General features: G+C 40.6%; 1 protein-coding gene across 2 annotated transcripts in view; it reads left to right on the top strand.

Annotated features, from left to right (window-relative positions):
* DPYD (dihydropyrimidine dehydrogenase) overlaps positions 1-9,456 on the top strand; it is a 588,030-nt gene extending 578,574 nt beyond the window's left edge. For both annotated transcript variants that reach the window (XM_045026686.1, XM_045026687.1), the window contains one exon: positions 7,849-9,456. In XM_045026686.1, the coding sequence (XP_044882621.1) occupies positions 7,849-8,019 (171 nt within the window). In that variant the 3' untranslated portion in view covers positions 8,020-9,456. The remainder of the gene's footprint in view (positions 1-7,848) is intronic.
* Positions 9,457-15,888: the final 6,432 nt, after the last annotated feature.

Genomic DNA, 15,888 nt, shown 5'->3' with positions numbered 1-15,888 from the left:
ACTCCAGATTACTAAACACACACAAGGGCAGCGCTTGTTTTCCTCTTACACAGCTATCGCTGCCAAGCATGTCCATTGGCAGTTTGCAGGCTGGAGGGGTGAGAGTTTTTGCTGAGGTGGGGCAGGCAGATCGGACAGCAAGCCTGGTAAAGGTTAGCTGGCAACATGCAGGATATCGTAAGTGCCTGCAGGCACCAAGCAAGCTGTTTGTAAAGTTCATTTAGATAACAGAAGTTACCAGAAAATGAAGCACTCAGAGGAAACAGTGCATCTGACTCCATAGAGGCATTTCCAAAAAAAAAAAAGGGGAGGGGGGTGCGCTAATGCACAGAAAGCAAAAAACCAAGCAGCGCACAGTATGATAAGATTGTGTGGGACACAGAAGACAAGACAGACACACAATAACTGTATCTCTGTTACAAAAGATTATGGTGATGCCCTTATAAAAAGTTCTACACTATTCTACAGCAGGGGTAGGCAACCTATGGCACCGGTGCCAAAGGCGGCACGTGAGCTGATTTTCAGTGGCACTCACACTGCCTGTGTCCTGGCTCTGCATTTTAATTTAATTTTAAATGAAGCTTCTTAAACATTTTGAAACCTTATTAACTTTACATACAACAATAGTTTAGTTATATATTATAGACTTACAGAGAGAGACCTTCTAAAAAGGTTAAAATGTATTACTGGCACGCGAAATCTTAAATCAGAGTGAATAAATGAAGACTCGGCACAGCACTTCTGAAAGGTTGCCGACCCCTGTTCTACAGTAACAGTCTAAAATACTGGCCCTTACAATGGCAATACTGCAGGGTTGGGGGATTTTACTGTAGAATAGTACCATATTTATAGTAAGGCTGAGATACACCAAACAATCTTCCCTGGGCTAAACTGGAAAAATTTACTTAAAACACCTGTCTAAATTACAGGTTCCGTGTGCCAAACTAATTCAAAATATATATATATATAAAGACGTTTCTACGCAGCAGGTAGGAATGTACAGGTGTGGCTGAGGACCATGGTAGCATACCTCCAAACCCACAATGCTGGCAAGAGTGCGAAGGGGGCCAGTGAGCCATGCATAGGAGAAGGCACTGATTTAAGATAGAGACCATGGCTCAGATCCTCAGCTGATATGAATCTTCACATTAGTGAAGCTACACTGATTTATGTCAGCAGGAGATCTGGCCCTATATCTACTTGTGGCTCCTTCCTCTCTGTGTGGTTAAAGAGATGGCTGCTGCTGCCTCTTCGCTTCTAATTATTGTGCCCACAAAAAGGAGAAAGCAGCACTGCCTCTAGCATCCGCAAGAAGCTGCCCTTTCTACTCTGATGTGCATAGAAGTTTTGCAGTAGTGTTTTCCCTTTCATAAGATTTCCCACCTTAGGGGAGTCTGTAGCCCTTAGGGAGGTAAGAGTTGATTTCGCATTTAATGCAACTTGCTTTGATATAACTTTAAAAAATCAGCAATAACCAAAAAAACCCAGACAGTCCCCTGAAGCTTTTCATGATGCGAAGAATGTTTTTTTCCATCTCTTACTTGCAAAGGGATCAAACATAAAAAAACCCACAATTTGTCTTCTGCTGATGCAGATTTTTTTGTTTCCAACATATTCTGTTTGCTGGACACACCCATCCTTTAGTCTCTGCAGAGACCTCACTTTGTATGACTACAGCAAAAAAGTGTAATTAATGTGAAGTTGAGCACAAATGAATCATAAGAACATAAGAACATAAGAAAGGCCGTACCGGGTCAGACCAAAGGTCCATCTAGCCCAGTATCTGTCTACCGACAGTGGCCAATGCCAGGTGCCCCAGAGGGAGTGAATCTAACAGGCAATGATCAAGTGATCTCTCTCCTGCCATCCATCTCCATCCTCTGACGAACAGAGGCTAGGGACACCATTCTTACCCATTCTGGCTAATAGCCATTTATGGACTTAGCCACCATGAATTTATCCAGTCCCCTTTTAAACATTGTTATAGTTCTAGCCTTCACAACCTCCTCAGGTAAGGAGTTCCACAAGTTGACTGTGCGCTGCGTGAAGAAGAACTTCCTTTTATTTGTTTTAAACCTGCTGCCTATTAATTTCATTTGGTGACCCCTAGTTCTTGTATTATGGGAATAAGTAAATAACTTTTCCTTATCCACTTTCTCAACATCACTCATGATTTTATATACCTCTATCATGTCCCCCCTTAGTCTTCTCTTTTCCAAGCTGAAGAGTCCTAGCCTCTTTAATCTTTCCTTGTACGGGACCCTCTCTAAACCCCTAATCATTTTAGTTGCCCTTTTCTGAACCTTTTCTAGTGCTAGAATATCTTTTTTGAGGTGAGGAGACCACATCTGTACACAGTATTCGAGATGTGGGCGTACCATGGATTTATATAAGGGCAATAATATATTCTCAGTCTTATTCTCTATCCCCTTTTTAATGATTCCTAACATCCTATTTGCTTTTTTGACCGCCTCTGCACACTGCGTGGACATCTTCAGAGAACTATCCACGATGACGCCAAGATCTTTTTCCTGACTCATTGTAGCTAAGTTAGCCCCCATCATGTTGTATGTATAGTTGGGGTTATTTTTTCCAATGTGCATTACTTTACATTTATCCACATTAAATTTCATTTGCCATTTTGTTGCCCAATCACTTAGTTTTGTGAGATCTTTTTGAAGTTCTTCACAATCTGCTTTGGTCTTAACTATCTTGAGAAGTTTAGTATCATCTGCAAACTTTGCCACCTCACTGTTTACCCCTTTCTCCAGATCATTTATGAATAAATTGAATAGGATTGGTCCGAGGACTGACCCTTGGGGAACACCACTAGTTACCCCTCTCCATTCTGAGAATTTACCATTAATTCCTACCCTTTGTTCCCTGTCCTTTAACCAGTTCTCAATCCATGAAAGGACCTTCCCTTTTATCCCATGACAGCTTAATTTACGTAAGAGCCTTTGGTGAGGGACCTTGTCAAAGGCTTTCTGGAAATCCAAGTACACTATGTCCACCGGATCTCCCTTGTCCACATGTTTGTTGACCCCTTCGAAGAATTCTGATAGATTAGTAAGACACGATTTCCCTTTACAGAAACCATGTTGACTATTGCTCAAGAGTTTATGTTTATCTATGTGTCTGACAATTTTATTCTTTACTATTGTTTCAACTAATTTGCCCGGTACCGACGTTAGACTTACCGGTCTGTAATTGCCGGGATCACCCCTAGAGCCCTTTTTAAATATTGGCGTAACATTAGCTAACTTCCAGTCATTGGGTACCGAAGCCGATTTAAAGGACAGGTTACAAACCTAAGTTAATAGTTCCGCAACTTCACATTTGAGTTCTTTCAGAACTCTTGGGTGAATGCCATCTGGTCCCGGTGACTTGTTAATGTTGAGTTTATCAATTAATTCCAAAACCTCCTCTAGTGACACTTCAATCTGTGACAGTTCCTCAGATTTCTCACCTACAAAAGCCAGCTCAGGTTTGGGAATCTCCCTAACATCCTCAGCCGTGAAGACTGAAGCAAAGAATCCATTTAGTTTCTCCGCAATGACTTTATCGTCTTTAAGCGCTCCTTTTGTATTTTGATCATCAAGGGGCCCCACTGGTTGGTTAGCAGGCTTCCTGCTTCTGATGTACTTAAAAAACATTTTGTTATTACCTTTGGAGTTTTTGGCTAGCCGTTCTTCAAACTCCTCTTTGGCTTTTCTTATTACACTCTTGCATTTAAGTTGGCAGTGTTTGTGCTCCTTTCTATTTGCCTCACTAGGATTTGACTTCCACTTTTTAAAGGAAGTCTTTTTATCTCTCACTGCTTCTTTTACATGGTTGTTAAGCCACGGTGGCTCTTTTTTAGTTCTTTTACTGTTTTTCTTAATTTGGGGTATACATTGAAGTTGGGCCTCTATTATGGTGGCTTTAAAAAGGGCCCATGCAACTTGCAGGGATTTCACTTTAGTCACTGTACCTTTTAACTTTTGTCTAACTAACCCCCTCATTTTTGTATAGTTCCCCCTTTTGAAATTAAATGCCACAGTGTTGGGTAGTTGTGTTCTTCCCACCACAGGGATGTTGAATGCTATTGTATTATGGTCACTATTTCCAAGCGGTCCTGCTATAGTTACCTCTTGGACCAGCTCTTGCGCTCCACTCAGGATTAAATCTAGAGTTGCCTCTCCCCTTGTGGGTTCCCGTACCAGCTGCTCCATGAAGCAGTCATTTAAAGTATCAAGAAATTTTATCTCTGCATTTCGTCCTGAAGTGAAATGTTCCCAGTCAATATGGGGATAATTGAAATCCCCCACTATTATTGGGTTCTTAATTTTGATAGCCTCCCTAATTTCCCTTAGCATTTCATCTTCACTATTACTGTCCTGGTCAGGTGGTCGATAATAGATCCCTAATGTTATATTTTTACTAGAGCATGAAATTTCTATCCATAGAGACTCTATGAAACATGTGGATTCGCTTACGATTTTTACTTCATTTGAATCTACACTTTCTTTCACATATAGTGCCACTCCTCCCCCTGCACGACCTGTTCTGTCCTTCCGATATATTTTGTACCCCGGAATGATTGTGTCCCATTGGTTGCTCTCAGTCCACCAGGTTTCTGTGATGCCTATTATATCTATATCCTCCTTTATCACAAGGCACTCTAGTTCACCCATCTTATTATTTAGACTTCTGGCATTTGTGTACAAGCACTTTAAAAACTTGTCCCTGTTTATTAGCCTGCCTTTTTCCGATGTGCCAGATTCTTTTTTATGTGACTGTTTATCATCTGATCCGGCCCTTACATTATACTTTTCAGTCCTCTGCTCCTGACTGTAACCTGGAGATTCTCTATCATCAGACTCTCCCCTAAGAGAAGTCTGTGTCCGATCCACACGCTCCTCTGCAGCAGTCGGCTTTCCCCCATCTCCTAGTTTAAAAACTGCTCTACAACCTTTTTAATGTTTAGCGCCAGCAGTCTGGTTCCACTTTGGTTTAGGTGGAGCCCATCTCTCCTGTATAGGCTCCTCCCATCCCAGAAGTTTCCCCAGTTCCTAATGAACGTGAACCCCTCCTCTCTACACCATCGTCTCATCCACGCATTGAGACTCTGAAGCTCTGCCTGCCTACCTGGCCCTGCGCGTGGAACTGGGAGCATTTCTGAAAATGCCACCATAGAGGACCTGGATTTCAGTCTCTTCCCTAGCAGCCTAAATTTGGCTTCCAGGACATCTCTCCTACCCTTCCCTATGTCATTGGTACCTACATGTACCACGACCACCGGCTCCTCCCCAGAACTACACATAAGTCTATCTAGATGCCTCGAGAGATCCGCAACCTTCGCACCAGGCAGGCAAGTCACCATACGGTTCTCCCGGTCATCACAGACCCAGCTATCTACATTTCTAATAATCAAATCTCCCATTACTAACACCTGCCTTTTCCTAGAAACTGGAGTTCCCTCCCCCGGAGAGGCAACCTCAGTGCGAGAGGCAACCCCAGCACCATGTGGAAGGAGGGTCCCGACTATGGGAAGGTTTCCCTCTGCTCCCATCGACTGCTCTGCTTCCCTGGGCCTTTCTTCCTCCTCAACAGCACAGGAGCTGTCTGAGCGGAGGTGGGACAATTCTACAGTGTCCCGGAAAGCCTCATCAACATACCTCTCTGCCTCTCTCAGCTCCTCCAGTTCCGCCACCCTGGCCTCCAAAGTCCATACATGGTCTCTGAGGGCCAGGAGCTCCTTGCATCGACTGCACACATACGCCACCCGCCCACAGGGCAGGTAATCATACATGCAACACTCAGCGCAATAAACTGGATAGCCCCCACCCTGCTGCTGGGCTTCTGCCTGCATTGTCTCCTAGTTAATGTAAGGGTGGCTTACAGAAAGAGGTTTTGAATGTAGTTTGGTTTATAGGTTTTAGGATTTTAGGGGGGGGGCCACAGGGAAGGGGTTACGGCCGGCGAGGGACTCCCGCTCCCTTCCCACTCCCCTTCTAAACTCCCTTGCGAAACTCCCTGTTAGCAGCCCCTGGTCGCTTGTGCGCGGCTTTATAAAGCCCTGGCCTGAGTGAATGCCCTGCCCACTGATTAAGGCTCAGCCAATTGCCAGAGGCTTCGAGCTTTCAAACCTGCCTCCAACTGCCAGCCAGAGCACACGGTCCCTCAAACAAACAAACAAACAAACAGACTGACAAACACAAGCTCAGCACACAGCAAGTAACCCCCAAACACAAACAAACACACACTACAGACAGTCACTTACCCCACAGATGCTGTATTAGCTCCTCCTTCACCTGGAGAACTCCCTTGCGAAACTCCCTGTTAGCAGCCCCTGTTCGCAAAGCTGAACTTCTGAGTTAATCACTGCCACATCACCATGTACTATCCCCTTCAAGAAATGCATTGTCATTAGAGATAGATGAACCAGTCCTGCTAACATACAAAACCTTTATTTGTCTCTCAAACCAGACCAGAACTTGGTGGTTCAGACTGGTTCAGTTAATACTTTGGAGAGTGAGATGTCAGCCTACTGCTACTACTATTCATGGGCTTCTTTACTAGTGGAACACCAAAATACACATTGGGAAACCTCAGATCTCATATGTTCTTGAGTGTCAGAGCTTGGGAAGCCCAGAGAAGGCCATATTTAAAGCAGTCAGTGCTGCTACTGGAGCAACCTCTCCTAAAAACACTGCCTGTGATTTCAGAAGGAAACAAACACTCCCTTTCCCCCAAAGCCTACCCTGCAAGTAGTTGAGGAGAAGCTCACCGAGTTCCCAATATTGGAAATACCTGCATGCATTTCACTTTACACAGTATCAGTAATTTAATTGACGTCAATGTACCTACTCCCAGGGCATGAAGACGAGTGCCTGTATCAGTCTCATGCTCATAAGTCTCCTATGATTAATACTTACCATAGGGTAGGAAAAGGCCACACCAAGAGCCCCAGTGATCCTACATCAGAAGATCTTACTGTTAATACATCGCAAGGGCAGAATGAAAGTTGCAGGGGAAACTTAACACAGAATTTCTTGAATTTTCCACTTTAGCTCTTGGCCTGTACAGAACTTCCTGCTCTGATTTACATAACCAACAGTTTGTTTGTTTCTTTTTTACTCTGTTTGTTCCTTAATCAATGAAGAGTTTGAAGTTAGTCTGATTTTGTTTTTTAAACTGGTATTTTATAGATGTCTTATTGAAGCTACAATTATGACTTCATATTAAAAATCGTTTTCATGCTAATCATTAATGAGGGCACAGTCCTTGGAAACATCAGAAATTAAATCCTGTCTGCTCTCACTCTAGATGTCCCTTTTAGCTTTCTAAGGCTTGCCAATAAACTGAATCACAAGTGGCAAAGTGTGTGCCATTCCTCGCTAGATTTTATTAAATTAGGTTGTTTGCATCTTGCAGAGAATAAAAGTAAAAAAAAAAACCAGCATGATGGTATTTGCAGTCTGTCTCATGTAGAATCCATACAGGACTGGTCTGGATATCTCTTCTGTACCAGTAAACCTGGTGAATTGCTGTGTCATGAAAGATTTTCCTCCCATGAAGGAAAAATATCTTAATGGAAGTTTAAACTTTGTGGGCCATATTCATCCTTTGGGTAACTCAATTTACGATGCAGGGCTTTCAGCAGGGAGTAAATTGGCCCTATAGTTCTAATTTGAAAATGTTTTTCCCCCTAGAATTTAAACTGTTGCTATAGCTGCAGTGCAGTATCTCACACACATGTGGTGAAGTACAGAATACTGTAATGCATAAAATGCAGATACTAAAATGGGGCTATTTTTGACCTTTTCCATGAGTGACATCAATACTATTTATTTCTTGTTGCAGGCTATACAGTTTGATCCAGAAACCCACCTGCCCACTGTTACTGACAGTTGTACAGGATGCAATCTCTGTCTCAGTGTCTGCCCTATTATTGACTGCATCAGAATGGTTGCCAGGACAACACCTTATGAACCAAAGAGAGGCCTGCCCTTAGCTGTGAACCCAATGTGTTGAGGTGATCAGTCCAGCAGTTAGTGTGAACTTTACATTTCCTTGATGCGGTAAATTTGCTTTCCAATTAGTACTTGAAATTTTAACTGTATTAAAATACATAGTGTTGATAGTCCTTATAATGATGGCTATTTTCTCCAGTGATTATTTTAAGGCAAACTGTTTTCTTAGATTTCAAAGGAGCAACAGTTAGTCAGTTATTAGCTGTCAGTTGTCCATTATGTAAAGCGCAACTTTTTCTTTTGCAAATTTCTGTATTTGATGTTTAATCTTTATAGAGTTTCTAGTTTTAAACATAATTAAGTGAGCATTTTTAAACTGACTACAGTTCAACATACAAGGAAACTGTTTCCAAGGAGACATTTTTGTAATTAAACATTACATTGAATTTCTAAAAAGTTTCTTTGAAATTGTAATTAGCTACATACTATGCAAACAAAGCAATGTGGGGTGCTATTTGTCTATGAAAAGAAGTGAAAGGAGCTTTAAAATTGCATTTCCAATCTGGATTAATCACTTTCAACTGCTACAGTGTACAATATAGTATTTTCTTAATGCTTTCTCAATTCAACCTTACATTAGACTCTTCTAAAAATACATTTGCTAACCATTGACCTATATTGCACTCTTCACATTTTTTACTTGAATTGGTGTCTAGATTAAGATTTCCTCTGTTGAACAATCACAGCACACTTCTTAAAATGGTTTAAACTGTGTTATTACAAAATCCAGGTGTTACGCCAGGTTTTGATTATTAGCACCTTTTTTTTCTGCATAGACATATTCTAAGTAAGTAACTTTTTAATTATGCCAATTAATGCTTCAGCAACTATAGTTCAAAGATTTCATTACGTGAGAATGGAATATGTTACCTCTCTGTGTCTCTCTATGGCTACGTCTACACTATGAGTTAGGGGTGTAATTTCCAGCTCAAGTAAACACATTTGTGCTAGTTCCCATCAAGCTAGCACGAGCTGTGCCTCCACTGTCTGTGCTACGGAGGCTACACGGCTATTTAGACTCATGCTAGCGCGAGTACGTGTATGCGAGCTGGGAATCACACCCCTAGCTCATAGTGTAGATAGATGTAGCTTCTATGGTACATGTACTGGGTTAGTCTCTCTCCCCACCCCCCATTCATCCTGAATGGTTATGTTTGACTACAGTCATGTTACAGCTCAAACAAAATATAGATTTGCCAGGATTGCTAAAGAGCCTTAGCTATTTTTCATTCTCACTAGGAGCTGTCTCATACAAATGTATTGCTATTTTCTTTACCCATATCTGAATATAAAGCCATTTGTTTCATAATAATAATGTATCTGTTCAGTTAATTATGTGATCAGGAAAATTCATAACCTTTGATTATACACATTTCAGAATTTTCTGTTCTTCTGTTTACATATGTATGCCTAATTAAAAATAAATAGCATTAATCAACTTGGTTTTTTTGTGTATATTCATTTACTAAACAGGTTTTCTTGTACGTGGCATTTTAAGTTTGCTGTTAGATGGGCTTTCATGATCCTAAAATTCACTCCAAGATTAATGAGTTAAGTTACATCTGCATGCTCATTAATTGTTTAGGGTGCCATGTTACATGCTCCTCATCCCTCTCAAAAATCTCTGTCCTCCTTTATCCTCATCCTTCTTTTCCACCCTCTGACTCCGCCTCCTCCATATACACATTTTGCCTGTCTAACTTTTTTTAATGGCTCATTTATCCTGTAGAAAGTATCTCCTCTACTCTAGCATGGTCTATTTGACAGCTCACTCTTACTTGATGTGACCCTTTGGCAATTATGGACTTTAGTGACTCAACTAAAAGCTTTCTCTTGCTCTCTCCTTTCACTGTTTGCACACTGAGATGGTAACAAATGTTTGTGTTGCTTAGCAAATATTTCCATGGGATTTTGTTGGAGGCCTTGGGCCTCTATGTCCCATAATAATATCTTATCCATACCTCTGTTCCCATGGTGAAAGCCCTTCAGCTCTCAGCAGCTATCATCTTATGACCATGGTTAGTAGCTGTATGAAATGGTGGACATGTTATTCCAGGCCATATTGATGCGCTTTAACTTTTCTATGGAATGTCAGAAAGCACACAGCCATCTTTGTCATGTTATGTAATTCTGCTCTGGGGTGCTACACTTGCTCACTGTACCATGCCACATACTATACATCCATTTCTTTCAGAGTAGCAGCGGTGTTAGTCTGTATCCGCAAAAAGAACAGGAGTACTTGTGGCACCTTAGAGACTAACACATTTATTTCAGCATAAGCTTTCGTGGGCTACAGCTCACTTCTTTGGATGCATAGAATGGAACACACAGACAGAAGATGCCATTCCTGACTTCACTACTCTACTGGAGACTGTCACACTTGGTAAATATGGCTTGTCATCAATATATAGCACCATAAGAGACCTGCCAAAAGTATCATAAGCATATACAGCAGTAGATGGCATTCTAGCAAAAACATTATCATATATGTAGCAGCCAAAATCCAGACTTTTGCTACAATACATCATTAGGCAGGGTAGGCTAATTGATATACCTGTGTACCTGAGCAGCTATCAAGTAAACTTTGGAGGCGTAAAACCCATACCTCATGAAGAAATGATGCATCTAACAATCAAAAATAGAATTCATTTACTGGGGCGGGTAAGAACAGTGATGCAGTTCAGAGGGTTTTTTCCCCTCTTGTTATACCCACAATCTGAGGTAATATTTTTGTTTCCAACTGCATTTATTAACTAATACTTTCTAACTTTGACAAACAATGGTAAATCACATTGTAGGAATCCATAGAGAGGACTCCACAAGGCGCTCCTAAGTTTCTTGCCGACTGTCCTTTGCGTCATCAGGATGAGGTGAGATTTGGCAACCTGTCTAACAAAGTCATGCCAAAGGACAAAGTCCTTCACCTTACGGGACTTTGCATTTGGCCTTGTTTAATGAGCCAGAGAAACAAAACAGACTCTGACTTACATTGCAAATACTGTAGTCAGGCATGTGAATTTTCAACAGTGTTAGGGTGCAAAGTGAGTGCCTATAGTTCAATAATTTATTTGCATGTTTAAGGAAATATGCATGTGTCATATTCTTGACTAACACCAAGACAAGTAATCCTTATAAAATAGTGTAACCCATACCTGACAACGTATATTATACTAGAAATACCATAGTTCATCCCAGTCTGCTCTACTAACACATTCTTAGTCACATCATATTCCTGAATGGAGAGAGAGCTCCAAGTTTAATGTATGCATTGCAGTCCAAGAACTCCGTAGTATAGCTACCAAATCTGCCTGTGTGAATCCCAATTCACTCATGCATGTTCATCGGAAAAAGCTTTGCCTTGCTAACACACTATATGGGCAGTTTGGTTTTGGCCTCACTATGATGAGCAAAGGTATAGGCTTGACAAAACATATTTCTGAAGAATTAAATGGCATTTAGAGACAAAATTGTTTGTGTTTGTAAATTAAATAGTTTGATTTGTCAACAAAATTAAAAACAGACTTTTGTGCACGGAGATCATGTTTGGACTCTATTGATGAGATTAATGTACACGTATACTGCTATGTACTGTGTAGCTATAAAGACTTATCAGATGAAGTCTTGTTTATGTTCCCTTTCCTCCATAAAGCTGTGTGGAAGGGGAACAAACAGCATGACCCTTTTGGAATTACTGCTGCACTACGCATCAGAGAGTCCTGTGGCACCTTTAAGACTAACAGATGTATTGAAGCATGAGCTTTCGTGGGTGAATACCCACTTCGACATAATTTATTCCAGAGAATAGGACTGGTTACACGCTGAAACCAGGTAGTAGGCTTGACACCACTTCTCAGATCGTCCAAGGATCTGCTAGAACTAAATCATGTCTGTGCTTTCCTGATCCTGGGAAGCTGGTGCCAGAGCAGCCTAAAGGTGCCTTTCTTACTTGTGGTGCCTGTCTATGCGTTTCTGTGGCAGCTAGGGCTTGCCACATTCATGGTCAATCCAGCCACACACCACTTTTCCCATCTGTACATCCCTGTGGTTGCAGCAAAAAAGATCTGGCCTAATGCAGCCCAAGATTACGCCTACAGTATGTAGCAGGATATATAAATATAGTGACAAACATAGCTAATTAGAATGACAAACTATTCTATATGTTAAATCTTTCTGCTTCATTTTTATGTACTGTAACATGGGGGCTGGATAATTTGTTAATATTTTATATTTTTCCACATATAAAATAGTCTTTTTAGATAAAATATTTATTTTATTGGCAGCAGTTTTCTTCACCATGCTACTGTGTTTCATTGATGAACTGTGGAAGATTTTCACATCTGGCAACCTGGCACACTCTCTAGGCAGCTGGATTGGTAACTTTCGAGTTGCTGCTGGGTCTTTCATATAATTAGTCTGCTTATGGGCCATCTGGGTTGCTTTGTCTTCACTGTTACCATTTTCTCTTTTTTCTGAAGAATTTGTATACTGTACATTAGTCCTTTGAGAAAAGTTATTAATAAATCTATCCTCTGGTTTATATGCAAGTTCTCTCAAATTTCCATGCTATCTTTGCTTGATCATAGAAACACCATTTGGAGTCCTAATTCTGCTGGGTTAACTTTTTTTTGTGACACTGGAGAAAAATTTACAGTTTTTGCAGTGCAATAAAGTTGCAGTTTTTCCTCAGCAAGTGAAAGCAGATTACTTCCTTAGGGATATGGTCCCTAAACAAAATAAAAATGATGAATACAGAGGATTCTAGTTAAATCTAAAGTTAAGCAAAATAAAGGTATTGTGTCAAAATACATTCTTCTTTTCATTGTAAAGTTACTAATTATTTGCAAAAGGATTCTATATACCCTAGCTGGTAAATAGGAATCAAACAATTTAGACTTACCCCTGGATGTGAAGAGGAGATCCTCTAGCATTGCAGTTGGAAAACCTAATTTCTGTAAGATGGATCTCGCAAAAACACTAACAAACCTTTGGCTTCACTGGGGCTGTGTGTGTCACTGGGGAACTGAAGAAATAGCTCTAGTCAGCACAACACTGCGAGCTCCAACATAGGGTAGATTCAGCATAACAGCTTCTTCTAGCTCAACCCCATGACTGAAGGCAAAGGACCATGGATGGGGTTCCCATGTATTGTGGCTGCTATAATGGTCCCTTGGGGGGCCACAGGAAGCTGAGATCTGTTAGGACTCCCCCTTGGCTGCTTTATTTGTACCAGGGGATTAGACTGGCACACAGCAACACCAGTATGAAGGAAGCAAATATCCACCACTGTGCCATACCCTACTTGTGAAGTTCCATGTAATCCTCAATCACAGCCTGGGGATCGGGGCCATAAGCAATGTAATTTTATGCTTTTCAAATGCATGTTTATAACAGGCAGCAGCAGCCATTGTTTTGTAATATGTTTAAACAAAGTATTTTTGTTTTCATGACATTAAAGTTGATATTGTTAAAACTAATCCTCAGAATTCCTCCTTAAAACCTGAGAGATCTATTGTTACTTTTCACTCTAGAAATAAGCAGGCAATGACAAATTTCTCCTTTGGATGACCCACACCTGTAATTGCCTATCAGATTTACACATGAACAACTAGAACTCATCATCAGCCTAAAGAACATTTTCCTCACCCTTCTATTCTTGAGATTACTTGTAATCATAGGTTTTACTTGCACTTATTGGGAGGCAGGTTTAGGCCCGGTAACTGAAGACATAATATCCAATCGCTGAAAGTTAATGTTTCACAGGAAATGAGCTGACATTATCATGCAAATTAGATAGCCTGAAGATAAAATCATCCACTTTGATTATGAGGGTGCTAGGTACAGAATTTTATATGTCTGATTTCTGTGATTGGAGTCAACAGCTGCAGTTTCTTTCAAAGGAGAGTAATATTCTCTTTTGTTTTATGAAAATTTAGGCTGATTCCAAGTTTGACAAATCTTATTATAGCTGAAGAAGGGGTAAGTGCCAGGAATATAACTGGTCTTCCATTTTGATCTACAGTTGCATCGTGAGCGGAGGGCTCAGTGCTGACCACCCTCAAATCCCATTTACTTCCTTCCTAAGCACCCCACAGAACCCAGCCTAGGCAGTCCAAATAAATGGAGAGATGTAGAAATCACTATTTTCCCTTAATGGATATCTGGATCTCAAGCAAGAATTAGTAGCAACTCCCTTTCACCACCACACATAAATATTGCTGAAGAAACGGGGAGGTTTCTTTTTGTGCCTGGAGACAAATGAAAACAAAAATGATTTTCTGAAAACATTTTCTTCCAGTTTTTAATCATAAAATATGGTACGCCCATTTTTTAGCATTTGGCAGTTTTCTTAACAATTGTGTCTGCGACCTGGTGTTTGCAAAATATAAGTGAAAAGAAAATAAAGTCTTACCTTTGTCAATGTGAGCCACCTTATAAGGTTTTAAATTCAATTATTTCTTAATAAATATCTCAGCTATCTTTCCAATGATTTGATATGCAATAGTGCATTTGATAATTGCAGCACATTCCTATTGTAGCATATTTCCTGATTTACCTTCACATTCAGAAGTCTCTTTTTTTCCTTTATTTTATTTTCCCCCTTTTCAAAGAGCCCCTCTTTCTACTCTCCAGATCCTTTCTTAAGATTGTGCACAGGTAAACCTCTTTCATAAGGTTTACTATGTACAGACATATATGCCATTTTATACTACTGGTCTATTTATTGGATTAGCTAGAGGATTTGATGTGCAAGCTTAAGATGATATTGAAAACACATATCACTTCTATTGTAGCTAAGAAAATCAGCTTTAGAATTAGAGAGACCTTGTATCAGGCATTATGTATAGACCTTTAGCTTTTTATCATGGCTGTTCTTTGTTGCTATGGCAACCAAATTAACCATTTCATTAATATAATAGAATAAAACAAATTTATTCATTTCTACACTCCTGGATAATCCACATTCAGGCTTCAACACAGTTTGTGTCCTTTCTCTCCCTAGCCCCAAATATTTTCTCAGTGCTTCAAAAGGTTGTGGGGTTTGTTTGTTTTTTTAAAAAGCTATATATTTTATAATTAAATTTACCTTGGTTTCATTGGCTGGCTTCTGTTAAGTGTCCCCTGAGTAGAGAAACAGACTTCAGAACCAGTAACCTCTGAAAGCAGGAAAACAGTCATTTAACCTCATATAATAATGAAAAGCACTTGTTTCTGATCAGCCCTTTGTGCTAAGATTGACAAGATGTGTTCTACTGTAAATGTTAATGGTTCCCTCATCAATGTATGTTACCCAAAATGTTGCTAAGCCATAGTTTTAAAAGCAGGTGCCGTGATACACACTATATTAGTATTAATGTGCTCCCAGTTGTGCCCATAGTTTGTGATGGTGAATTAGAGCAAATATCCCATTGCAAGGAAATGTTAATTTGAAAAAGTCCACTTGTCAGCAGAAAGGAACCCCCACACTATGCAGTGTGGGGGTTCATTGCACATTTACATTTATCCTCTCTCCTCACAAAGTTCCATTTATACTGGTACACTTGCGGGGGGGAGGGGGGCTATTGATCCTTAGTTCTGATGGGCATGCTCACAACACACCTCAGAAGGGAGATGCAAACGTGACTTCATGCTCTCCTTCGCAGTACCTTCAGTGTAAGTCTGAGCACCTTAAAGACTGTTCTAAGTTACACTAGCTCTGAATGGGCCCAAGAGACTGCTATGGGAGCTAAGGATCAGCCAGACATAAGAGACTCTTCTAATCACATCCCACTCCTCCCCAAATACACAACACAGGAACAACAAAAAAGTGGTGGCACATGAACCTGCTAGCTCTATGCCACCAGCAGATCCCTCCCAGAACAGAGGAGGGGAT

Source organism: Mauremys mutica, chromosome 8, assembly GCF_020497125.1.
Source record: "Mauremys mutica isolate MM-2020 ecotype Southern chromosome 8, ASM2049712v1, whole genome shotgun sequence".
Classification (NCBI taxonomy): Eukaryota; Metazoa; Chordata; order Testudines; family Geoemydidae; genus Mauremys; species Mauremys mutica.
Note: the sequence above shows the minus strand (reverse complement) of the source record. Positions and strands in the feature narration are given on the sequence as shown.